We start from the raw sequence: 12,965 nt of genomic DNA on the forward strand, positions 1-12,965 counted from the left end.
ATATTCATACTTCTTCATTTCCAAATTCAGTTTTTTTTTTTTTTTTGGGCCAGGCGGGGATGGGGAAATTCTTCATTTCTGAATTCAAAATGGTACCTTAATCTTTTCCTGTATACATAATTGGTAGTTATTTCTTGATTATCAGGTGCCCCATAATTTATTTTTTCAAATCCAAAATCCAAAACAAACTTGACAGCTTCCTTCAACTTCTTCATTTTCATTGCTTGTTTGATTTGTTTAAAAAACTGTCTTTGTCGGCAAGACCAAAAGAGGAAAGAGATTAGCTGTCATTGAGCTTTCGTTTGGGTTTTGTTCGTTGTTTGTTGTTTGATAGCCCAAGTGGGAAGGTCGGCAGGAGGAGCAGCAGGTAACTCAATAGCGTAAATGGGAAATGGAATTTCCTCAATAATGGGCATTGTACAGTACCCAGTGATGTGTCTTTGTATGACTTGAAGATTAGCTAGCAATGATAGCTGTGAGGCTTAACATTAATTAATGATCTAGTTAGTGGCCAGAGATCAAGGAAAACAAGATGGACTTGATTTGTGGTATTATTGACTCTGCGTCTAACACGTTCTAAATGTCAATGATATATAATAATAAGGCTGTGGCTGTATTGCTGTTTATTTCTGTAATCAGAATAGCCCATTTTTTATCCCTGAAAAGATGGATGGAGATGCCATACCCATACCCATATGGTGGTGTTCAGGTGCCGTAACACGGTTGCTCAGTCAAATGCAGGTGGCCTGGTTACTTGTGATGACAAAAAATGCATCGGCCATCCTTGACTAGCCAAGGCAAGACGACAACATTTCTAGCCTTCTTGAATTCTTCCCAATTCTATATTAGTACCATAAAATTTCACTTACCGGAATGGCTTTGCCCATGCCACGTCCATGCAGCTCAACTAATTGTACTTCACCACGCAATGCATTTATATATAGGAAAAGTCTGAAGTAACGACAGTTACGATAACGAAACTATTTTTACCTGATATAATAGGTAAAAATACTTTTAGCGACCATTTGATTACCTGTTGTACTGGTCATCTAAATGAAATAGTACCTAAAATTTTGGTTAGTAAGTTTTGCATAAAAAATAGTAAGTTAACTCGATATATTAGTAACTTTTATGTCTCAAAAAGTAAACTTGAATAAATATGGAACTATTTTTTTTTTTTGAAGTAAAATACTACTCTATATCTGAAACTTAGTTTTTGGAGAGTAAGTTTAGTTCAAGTAATAGTAAGTTTTTATAGATTAGTAGTAAATATTGCTGATAGAATAGTAAATTTGGTTAATCATCAAAACTTAATAGTTTGTGGCATAAATTTACTATTTTACTTAAAGAAACTTACAATTGTACATATCATTTATAAATGTTATATGTTTGAAGCATTTTAAATATACTATGAAAATTTTTTTTTTTTGCATATGACCTTATAAAATATGTAAGAATAATTTGTCATATTTTAAATTTTTAATTATGGGAAAATAAACAACTAAGTTCCCAAAATATTTCACTTTTATTGTTTAAAAAATCTCAACTTGTTGGTTAAATTCAAAATAATTCTATTGTCAAAAATAGTTTTTCTCAAATTAACTTTCATGATTAGATGTCAGATACTAAAAATGGTAAAGTATCCCTCATACGTATGTCAAGTATATTTCAGACTTTTAGTAAAAAAAATTTTTGTTGTTAAAATAACATTGTATCATAGTGTACTAATTATTTTAGGACCATTTTATACGTGAACTAAATGTAATTTAAATTCTACAATAGATTATATATGCATGTGATTTTCATTTATAATTATTGGATCCTATTCTTATGAACAATCTCCCAAGGAAAAAAAATCCAGAGCATACTGATTTTCTTATATTAATTGTTATACATTTTGTCATTTTTATTATTATATTATTTCTCATTTGTTTAGGCTTTTACTCTTATTATTTATTGTGTCTCAGATGTAAACTTATTAAAACTTTATCATCTTATTATATTCATAGGCGTAAAATTATAAAAATTTTGATATATAAACAAGTAATATTCTATATATAACTAGGAAGATTTGTTGTAACAGTTATCCAAACTTTCAAACTTTTCAAAAATTGAAAATGATTTAAAACTTATAATACAACAAAATTTTATTACATATTTACAAGAATATGTGAAAATTCAAACTATTTTTCATAGTATTTTAAAATATACAAATAATTTTTTTTAAATTATACCTATAATCATATATTATACAGGTATCTTATGAGTACTTACTAACTAAGGTACTAAGAATTAATGATTAATAAAACATTTTATCGTTATTTCAAATAAATTTCCTGATACTAGTTTGAAATATGTTTTAAAATAAAATAGCACATGTGTCCCATAAATCAGTAAGTTTTGATTATTAATCAATTTACCATGTTATTAGTAAGAGTTACTATTTATGTATAAAAACTTACTATTACTTGAATTACACTTACTCTCTAAAAAGTAAGTTTGGGATATAAAGTAGTAATTTATTTATTTAAAAAGTAAGTTTAATATTTATTCCAACTTACCTTTTGAAGTATAAAAGTTACTAATTTATTACTGTTAACTTATTATTTTAGATAGAAAACTTACTTTCTTATTTTTAAGTGTTATCCTAATTAGGTGGATAGACCTATCAAATAATTAAATGGTCGCTAAAAGCAAATAAAAAATAAATCGAAAAAGGTCATCTAAGTGTTATCCTATTTATGTCTTAAAAAGTAAATTGAAATAAAAATGAAAGTTACGTTTTTTAAAAAATATATTACTACTCTATATTCGAAACTTACTTTTTGGAGAGTAAGTTTAGTTCAAGTAATAGTAAGTTTTCACGGATTAAAAGTAAATCCTATTGATAGAATAGTAAATTTGGTTAACCATCAAGACTTACTAGTTTGTGGCATAAATTTACAATTTTACTTAAAGAAACTTATATGAAACAAGTATTAGGAAGTTTATTTAAAATAATGCTAAGATTTTTTAAGTAAAATGATTGAAACTTAATATTATAGTTAGTAATTGCTGGTAACGTAAATGTATAATATATGATTGTATGTATCATTCATCAAGGTTATGTGTTCTAATAAATTTATTTTCTAGGTCACAAGTATAACAGTTAAATTTGTACTAATGTGGCATAATCTTTGAAAACTATAATAAATTTACCCACATATTAAGTTTCGTGAGATTCAAATATATTTTGTATCATTTAAAGTATGGATTTATATGCATTTTTTATGAAACTTACTTTTAATTGGCAAATAGTATGTAAATTATTATAAAATAGCATTTTATAATAATCATAATTTTTATAGGTGAATGGTATATAAATTGTTAAAAAAATTGCTAAAATTGCCAATTTATAAATGATCAAATCTTACTACTTTATGGCATATATTAGTTTGGTCAACTACAAAATTATCGTAATTAAGTGTACGTTGGTTGTTGATTTGAAATTTGCACCCCTGTTACTATTTCGTTATTTCTACCACAGGTTTTTCTAATCAAAGTAAAACAAAGTCAAATATATTTTCCTTTTGTATGTAGTATTTATATTTAGTAAAAAATTAATAAACCATGATTACATTTCAATGCTTCTAATGGAATTAGTAACATTTTCTAAATAAATTGGAATAATTTGTAAAATATGTTATTTTTTTACCAATATAATTAGGGGTGGCAACCGGGTCCAAATCGGAGTGGCGGGTCGAGTTGAGACCCAGGTATAATAGAAAACTGTCTGACGCGAACTTGACCGGCCAACCCGAAACGGGTCAGGATATCTGACCCGAATCTGAAAATTTCAGGTTGTCGGGTTGGCGGGACGACCCGAATGACCCAAAACGTAATTTTAATTTATTAATTTACCACTGTAATTTCTAATTCGCACAAGACTAATTACATAATCAAGTAATAAAAATTAAATAAATAATCCCAAACCTAATCTAAAATAAATTAAAAACACCGTAAAAGTGTTTTATTCCGAACCAAATACAAAATAAATAAAAGCAATATAAAAGTAAAAAATAATATAATACATTATTTGTCCAAATATAATAATTTCAACTTCAAATAAGTTAAATAAATTCATTTAGGGTTAAGTGATGAATGCCTTTGAAAAAAAAGAATAACTTAGTTTAGTTAGGTAAAATAATTTTTAATTCATAAACAGGTGATCGGGTCGTATCGGGTCACCCACGGTTTGACCCGAATTCGACCCATTTTCTTTTCGAGTTTGTCGGATTCGACTCGATTCTGACCCGAACCCACGAAACCTCAATCCGAATCAATTAATTTCGTGTTAGGTTCATATTGTATTTTCAGGTCGTATCGAAAATTACCACCCCTAAATATAATCAAAAGAAATTTGCACTACTAAAAAGCAAGTGGAAGAAAGGATGATGGCATAAGTATAAATGTGAGCAACTATATACATATCACACCATAAGTTTAGGTTTGATTTGTTCAAAACATAGGTAATTTATTCGTTAGTAGATATAAAATGCATATTAATTTTCTACAAATGGAAAGTACAATTTCATATATACTAACCATTAACAGAATATGTAGTTCGAACACGATCAATTGAACGCATATTTCGTTTGTTAAGCTATCATTTATTTTGTTACTTAGGTTGAATATTTACATTTGAATAGAGTATTGATATCGGAACTTCAATTATTCTTAACGAACTTCAATTAAGACAATTTTAAGGACAACAATTGCTAAAATATAGATTTCTTAATTTTTTTTGAAAAATGACAAAAAATTTACACTTTATTGTGAAAATATCAAATTATTAATTCAATTCAAATTAATTTTATAATAAAAAATATTATTCCTCAAACTGGTTGCTTAATCCGTATCTATGCCCGTACTAGTGTCGAATGAATAACTAAAATTTGAAATTGCAACAAAAAATATTTTTTACAAGAAAGGTGAAAATAAGTAGAACTTTTGCTAACTTTAACCCAAAATTTAAAAAAAAAAAGATAGGCCTTTTTGTAGTTTTGAATTCAAAAGTGTTGTGGTTGTGATAGAATTCTTTATTAAATTTTGAAACAGTTAAGAATTCAAGAGATAAGTACAAAGGTGACTTTTATTAGCCATTAATTTTAGTTAGAGTAGGAAAGGTCGATGCACTAGTAACGCTTGAATTTCTTTATGCCAAAGAATTCATAGTACCTAAAGCTGGTAGCCTTTTTACGGATTCATTGAAGGTATTTATGAGACCCCCACAATTATTGTTTCCTCGGTTACGATAAATGGACAAAGAAAGTCGAAACTAGTTTGTCCCATTATTCCTAATGGCAGATTGTCATTAAATAGAAAGGTGGATTACTTGTTTATTCGTAGAGGACGTGGGAAGATACTATTTGTTTGGACTTCTGCTAATCGGTTACTGAGGAAATCACAGCACTTAACTTCACAAAGGCCGATGCTCTCTCATAAAAGTGCCGTCAGTCTATATAGGAAAGCAACACACTTTATTTTTGGTCGCACCGAAACGAATGGATAAAAAGGAACTTCTAATGCTCGCAGAAATAAATAAGAGTATGTGCTCCTACGACAGAATGGATGTTACACCGCTATTAATGTGGTAAGGGCAAATCCCTTTAGTACTTTACAGCAAAATGTAGCATGTAGTAAGTAGCTGCTTATATAAAACCACTGAGGTTTTTCATGGTTAAGCATTAGAACAACTACTGCATAATAGTCCCTGACTAAGCTGAACAAAATGTGAGAGGGTCACAACTACAAGAGTAGTAGCGCAATCAGAAAACACCTATAAGGCTATAACAACTAAGACCAAAAGCGAGACTGTGTCCGATGCACCCCATGTTTAACTAGAACCATCCATATGGAATTCCATGATTAATGCTAATCTTTCCTGCTTCCTTTCACTTATTCCATCCCGTTGAGATATCCAGTCCTGAAAAAGAACATGACTTTTAGTTTTAGCATATTTGGAAGCGGAAATAACCAAATGATGACAATAATAACAGTAAAACGTATGCGTGCTTCAAGTCCCTAAGCTTTAGCAGCAGAACAAGCCATGCGAGGAACATTTCTATAGTAAACCACCTGTACCAATTTTGAGAATATAAGTATAAAAAACCAGAATAAGGCTGAAAGCCACAACAACAACTCAGAGAAACCAAACCACCCTTCTCCAATCATCAAGACAATATTAAATTTATCTAATAATATTCTCAAATATCTAAGAATGATATGAGATTTAATAAGTAATAAAATAAAAAACAAAGCATATGGCCGCCATACAAAAGCAGAACCCCAAGAATCCTAGAGAGTCCAAACCTTCTGTGCCCAGTAAACCAACAATACTAGCTTTAGGAGTAAGAACAAACAGTTTGAAGTAGATGATCAATATTATCAACAAAAGAGAAATGAATACTTTTACCTAGATATCTTGCAACACTGTTTCCTATTTTGTTTCAGTTTCCCTTGAACCAAGAAGAAGGGGGAGATTCAATCCCATGTAATATAATACGGTTCCGATGTCCAAAATTTTCCCAAAACTCTTCTGACCATTAGCTGTCCTGCCGCCAAACCTGTTGATCAAGGGACCATTTCAAAAAGAAAAAGGGCGGACAGGGGACCCCTGAGTTAGCTTCAGCTGAGGAATTACACTTTGTCCCAATTTCATAATCTTCCTTTCTTGAATTTAAAGGGGCTTGGGTTCCCTTGGGGAGGATCGTATAGCCTGCACTGTCAAGTCCTTTTTTCCTTCTCTGCTCTTTTCCTTTATTAAAGTAACAACTCTAGCAATCACATTCTTGTCTATTAAGGCATTTAGTTAAATCTGATTATATTGGAATATTCCTTGCCCAAAAAAAAAAAAACTTTTTCTTCATAGAAGCGCTCTTTTAGTCTCTGAATCATTCCATCAAGCACAGAGCAACAAGCAGCAGGTAATTGGAAACTGAAGACAGAGATTCACAGGTCTGTATTTAATTTTCTTGATCTTTCTTTATTATTTCACTTTCATGTCAGCTAAAATCGTTCAACTAAACTGTTGTATGCGGGCCCTTTTGCAGGAGTTTAGAGTATTGTAGTATATTTTGTGTAGCAAAATTATGCGGTTAATTGTTGAATAGAATTTTCAAAACAACAATAAATCATCACTAATACAAAAGGGATCTTTTCAACATGCATGAAATACATAAATTTTGGTCAGAAATAATTGTATGTAAAATCTGACCGCCAAAGCTGTAACTCCAATTGCAGGAAGTTACGATTAAAATGAAATTTACTGCCTTTTAGCCCTGTAGCCGAGAATGCTGTTATATTGGAGGATAATTTGGCTCAAAAAAAAAAATCAAAGATCCTACTTATGAGCATCAGTAAAGATTTGAAAAAGGATATTTAATTGGAACTTTTCTGTTTTGACTATCTGAAAGCTTTTATTGGAGGGAGAGTGGTCTGGATTAGTTTATTGGATTACTAATGCTGGAAAAGATAGCCATTAATCATGTAACCTTTCTTTAATCTTAAATTAATGCATTATTAAAACATAGGCAATAGTGGTCATTTGAAACAAGAATTAGTTTAGTTTTTGTTGTGGTACTTATTCGTATCTCCTGCACCACTTTCCCTAGAGCCTTGAAGTCACTTGCTTTAGCTATGCTAACAATTATATCCGGAATCCATGAGCTAGTGGAAAAGTATTCATTGCATTGCTTTGTCATCAGTAGTTTTATCTTTGACATTATAATCTTCCTCTGTTTAAGAAGTTGATTAGGGACATGAACCATGACTTTTATAAGGAACTGGGGAATATCTATACCAGATCGATGGATAACCAAAAGGTGCATGTGCAGATAAATAAAGGGGGGAAATAAAAACTTGGCATTTGATTTTTGTTCATGTACACACACTCATGAGCTAATAGGCATGTACTTTATGTTAATGTGCACATAAATGTTAGCATGTTACAAAGTATTTGGTGGACAAATAACTTTCATCAATTGGTCAGGCACTTGATCTGATGGTGATAATATTATTGTTTCATTCCTGAGCAGATTTCAAATTCATGCTATAGTATTACAATTACTTTCTTTCTTTCTTTCTAAAATGAGTAATCATTTATACCATCAAACAGGGGTCTTGCAGCGGCAATGGACCAGAATAGTGTGGAACTGCAGGCAGAAAAAATTCTTACACTTCTCAGTCCTTTCGCACCGAGTAGCAATCATAACACAGAAAAAATGCCTTCGCACCGAGTAGCAATCATAACACAGAAATTTCTCTTTGACATTTCACCAAACATCTTATATGCATTCACAAATTAATCACATTTAACTTAAACGCCTAGTCTCAAGTCCTTTCCTAGATGTTTCATATGGCTATTAACCATATTTTACCCGTAGACAATCAAAACTACAACCATTTCCTAGATGTTTCAGTGGACATTTTCAGCCCCAAAATTGCAATAAAATCTTCAAATACTCAGCCTTGATTTCGTAAGAAAATCTTGACAAACAAAACAAATGAAATATAAATAAATTACAGCAATATAATCAAACGATTTCAAGTGGACATGATGGACTAACCTCGGCACTGCTCTCTTTGATTGGCTACCACCGTCGCTAACCCTTTTATTGTATCCGCATATGGCAGCACCCAAAAACAACCGATCGATGAGAAAGGATAGAGGGAAAGTGGGAACTGAAGATGAAAATTTGGAAGTGAGAAAATTTATGCAATTGAAACCAAGAGAAAGTGTGGACTAAAGTGGAATCCTTTGCCTGGGAATTCAATTGTATCGTTGGAACTGAGAACTAAGTAATAAGAAGGCAGATGACTTTAAAGAGATGATACCCGGAAGTGTTTCAGAACCCAAAATCGTTTTCAGAAACCGGTAACTTTTTTACTTAAATATGAACATTTTTTACTTTTAGTATTAGTAAGTTTGATTCAACCATAAGTAAATTTTGTCAAATAATAAGTAAATTAAATTACTCAAAGTGTAAATTTCTATTTTGACTAAAACTTATCTTTCAGGCATAAACTTACTAGTTTTAATTAAAAACTTACTAAAGTTAATATTAATTATTTTAATATAATATTTAAAAAGTCGCTAAAAATTTGGATCTGTCACTAAAGGTAATAGAAACCTGTAATAGCAGGTTTCCTTAATATCGTTACCATAACTATAGGCACTGTAGCATTGTCCTTATATATATATATATAATAGTAAGAAGTCAAGACAAAACTCGCATAAGTTGTCGAATCAAATAACTCACGCATTTAGACAAGACTCCAAGTCAAAAACTTTTAACATTCTCTGCACCTTCTTTTAACACCCCTGTGTTGCCATAACGGTCAACTCCATTACCCGTTCATTTGCTACTTCCGCGCGTACGTGCGTGTGCGTGTGTTTTTTTTCAAATAAAATAAAATAATGTATGCTGTAGGACAGGTTCATGCATGCTCTGCTAAATGCTAAATTCGCTACAGGTGCATTCCAACCCAGACAGAGTGTCCTCCTTTTTTTTTTTTTTTTATACTTTGTGTGATCTCTTCAACTTTTATATGCTTTCCAAAAGTCCACTTTCTTGGATTTGTTGTTACCTAACCCAAAAAATTTTTTTTTTTATCAATCAGGTATTCAACAATTGCATTGGCTGAATCATGAATGAGCTGAGCTACGGGTTGCTATTACGAGAGTTCCCCTGGTCTTTTGCCCCGAAAGAGACCTTAATTCAAGAAAACCAACAAGGAAAACATTTAATTCTGATCCGCTAGCGGTAAGACAGGTTTCCTGCTCATAGAAAGGGACACAATTGCGGAGATAGATTTATTTACAATATCCAACATACAACTCAACTCATTCGATGCACTTAAACTAAAAGAAAAGATAAGATAGATCATCCCGTGCTTGTATCTTTTTTTTTTTTTTTCGACACATGGGTGTCCGGATCAATTCTTACGGGGTCCGACTAATCCCCTGCGGCCCGAGCCCGGCGTCCCAACCCAACCCTAGCACGTTAAGTGCGCGGAGGAATCCAGCGGAGTTGAGACTCGAACTCGGGACCTCTCGGTCCCTGTGGGAGGAGGCTACCGCTGGACCATTTACGCGGGGGCCGTGCTTGTATCTATTATTTAGATATAGAATGTCTTTTAAGTCACTCTTTATTTTATAGGTGAACTTTTATTCGATTGGCCGATAAGTTTCTCCCGACTTACCTGGGAAAAAAAAATTTCTCATTTCACTCTCAAGTGTCAAAATTAGTTAACGTCTTTCTACTACATTTCCTCCCGGATTTGGGGCTTATAAGTGGTAGGTCAGTGGAGTGAAAGAATTGCAAAATAAGCTTCCGATGAGTCAGTCAGCGACTTGTTTGCCTTGAGCTAGTAGTAGCCATGTGGCTCATGCCATTTCCCCACTAATTTAAAGCTTACAATTTGGCTTAATTGGTCAGCATGCAGAAGATGTACTAGTATTAAACGAACTTCAAGATTTTTCTTATTTATAAGTAATGGTCAAAAGTGAGAAAAAACTTAGCAGTGCAGTACCGCTTCCTTTTCATTAATTTCATTTCCACGAGTACAACAGAGAAAGCAAAGGAAGTTTTAACAGAAAAGCAGACATGGCTGCTGGACTCCATTCTTGCATTTTCTTCTTTCACACGTTAGTTGTCTTGGAGGTAATCTTTCAGTTTCTGCCATGCAAAACACTACTACTACTACTACTTTATTGCTTTGCAAGTATTTGATGGTTGAGAAGTGCTTCTTGCCACCAATACAGCTCGTTCTAATTCCTGCTATGCTATGAATCTCATACTGCTACAGAATCTGAAGCGTGTGCATGACTTTGATCAATTTGAATTCGATTGCAGTGTGTTTGTGGCAGTAGAGCCAGGAAAATTGCTGAAGAACCCTTAAATGTTCATGATCATAAAGAGACGCGCGAGATGCTACAAACAACCAGGCACAACCTTAATGCTCCGATCTACGCACCAGACAGCGACAATCTCGGCCGCAAGCATGTAGCAAATGGAGTGCCGGAAAAGCTTGATCAAATGAGTCCATCTGTGTCGTCGGATAAAGATCATATGTACGAGCTTGCAGTAAAGGTTTTCTTCACCGACAAACAGATCAAACTTGGGAACAGGATTCCAATCTATTTCCCCGTCGTAGAGCCTTCTGCCAGACCCCCTCTACTGTCTAGAGAAGAAGCTGATTCCATTCCGTTTTCATCGTCCCAACTGCCGTATCTTCTCCATCTCTTTTCCTTTTCCCAAGACTCCCGCCAAGCCAAAGCGATGATAGATACACTGAGCCACTGCGAATTCAAACCAGCGACAAAGGACGCCAAGTTTTGCGCAACGTCCCTGGAATCCATGCTTGACTCTGCACGTGAGATCCTGGGATCAAAAGCCCCACTGAAAGTTGTAACTACGAATCACCTAACAGAACAAACCTCTAGCATATTGCAGAACTATACAATCCAGGATGAACCCCGAGTGATCTCGCCTGCCAGAATGGTAGCATGTCATGTTCTGTCTTACCCTTACGCAGTCTTCTACTGCCATACTAAAAAGGATAACAAGCTTCTCAAGGTTTCGCTTGTGGGCGAGAATGGAGGAAGAGTGGATGCTGCAGCTGTTTGTCATATGGATACCTCGGATTGGGACCCTAATCATTTAGCATTTCGTGTCCTGAAAACTGTGCCCGGAGGCTCTCCTATTTGCCATTTTCTCCCAGAGAATAATCTTGTGTGGGTTGCATCGACTCCTGTTTATTAATTTTAGCCAGTTTTGTAAATTCTACATGTTTGGAGTGCTAATCCCAGTACTCTCCCGAAATGAAATCTACCTGTTGTGCAAATCCACAATGCTTGTTTTTGTTCCATTTTGTATTTGCTTTTATTTGAAGCGACGGCCAACTAGCAAATTTCATCGTCTGCAGGAATCTAACTCAGAACTGGGGAAATTAGCAAAAATCTATGTGGTGCTGTTGTTTAGATAACTACTCTACTAACTACATCTGTGAGTTGCATCCTTCTGTGCTGAGTAATTGTTAGAGATTCTCAGTTGCTACTAATTTGAGAAGTTAATGATAAACTTAAATCGAGCTTACGTTGATAGCACAGCGGTAAGTGCTTTTTTCCTTATTCCTTTTTTTTTAAAAATTTTTTTTTTTTAAATTTGGTTTCGAGCGGACAAGCAATCAGTCCAAAGAATGGGGTTCATGTTGTATAACTCTTAGTAATTTGAAAGAGGCGATTTATGAATGGTACTCTAGTAATTTGAAAGTCACTTGTGCTCTTTTGCGCTTGCTTTTTTATTTTTGCCTTTACTTTTTATGTTGTTGTTAGTCTGAAATCTGAATCATGGTTTGGAATTGGAGTTTCCTTTAGTAGTATCATTTTTTTTTATAGAGAATTGGAAAACCTTACATCTTTATAAATAGCAATTGCACATATCTTCAAAGGTTAAATTATCGTAGCTTCAATTGCTCTATATCTCTTTTAGGGTCAGATTTTTATCAAATTCCAGTTGAAAACATCACATTTGCACACTTGAAAGGTACATCAAAGATGGTGAACATCGATTCGATAAGGACTGTTATTGGGATAATTGGAAATGTTTATATCTTTCGACCTCTCTCTCGACCGTCCCAACATTCGTAAAAATATGTAAAGCAAAATCAGTTGCGGAATTCAGATCAAACCCTTATATTGTGACGCTATTGAATTGTGCAAATGTGGATATTTTATGGTATTTCATTTGTAAAATCTCAAACCGTCTTAGTTTCGACCATCAATGGTATTGGACTTGTTAAAGAGGCCATCTACCTCTCACATTATTCTTTGTTCACTCCGATTGATTTGTGGGAAAGGCAAACGATCATTTATTTGCTCATGACTGAAACAATTGCAACTGCCATCGTAATTGGCATTACTC

General features: G+C 33.3%; 1 protein-coding gene and 1 long non-coding RNA gene across 2 annotated transcripts; one reads left to right on the forward strand and one right to left on the reverse strand.

Annotated features, from left to right (window-relative positions):
• Positions 1-5,597: 5,597 nt before the first annotated feature.
• On the reverse strand, positions 5,598-8,927 carry LOC140036704 (uncharacterized). Its single transcript, XR_011840250.1, has 3 exons — positions 8,607-8,927; positions 6,455-8,192; positions 5,598-5,965 (listed from the first exon to the last, which is right to left on the reverse strand). It is a non-coding gene; the product is annotated as an uncharacterized lncRNA (long non-coding RNA).
• A 1,484-nt stretch (positions 8,928-10,411) lies between these two features.
• On the forward strand, positions 10,412-11,886 carry LOC140037201 (BURP domain-containing protein BNM2A-like). The gene is made up of 2 exons (XM_072081387.1): positions 10,412-10,703; positions 10,896-11,886. The coding sequence occupies exons 1-2, from the start codon at positions 10,647-10,649 to the stop codon at positions 11,802-11,804; spliced, it is 966 nt and encodes a 321-aa protein (XP_071937488.1). The 5' UTR covers positions 10,412-10,646; the 3' UTR covers positions 11,805-11,886.
• The last annotated feature ends 1,079 nt before the right edge of the window (positions 11,887-12,965 follow it).

The sequence above is a fragment of the Coffea arabica genome, chromosome 2e (genome assembly GCF_036785885.1).
Source record: "Coffea arabica cultivar ET-39 chromosome 2e, Coffea Arabica ET-39 HiFi, whole genome shotgun sequence".
NCBI classification, from domain to species: Eukaryota; Viridiplantae; Streptophyta; class Magnoliopsida; order Gentianales; family Rubiaceae; genus Coffea; species Coffea arabica.

Excerpts from the sequence above, each read along its gene's own strand:
- LOC140037201 (XM_072081387.1), top strand. The coding sequence starts at position 10,647 with ATGGCTGCTGGACTCCATTCTTGCATTTTCTTCTTTCACACGTTAGTT. Across the intron at positions 10,704-10,895 it reads ACACGTTAGTTGTCTTGGAG|TGTGTTTGTGGCAGTAGAGC; the intron begins GTAATCTTTCAG and ends ATTCGATTGCAG.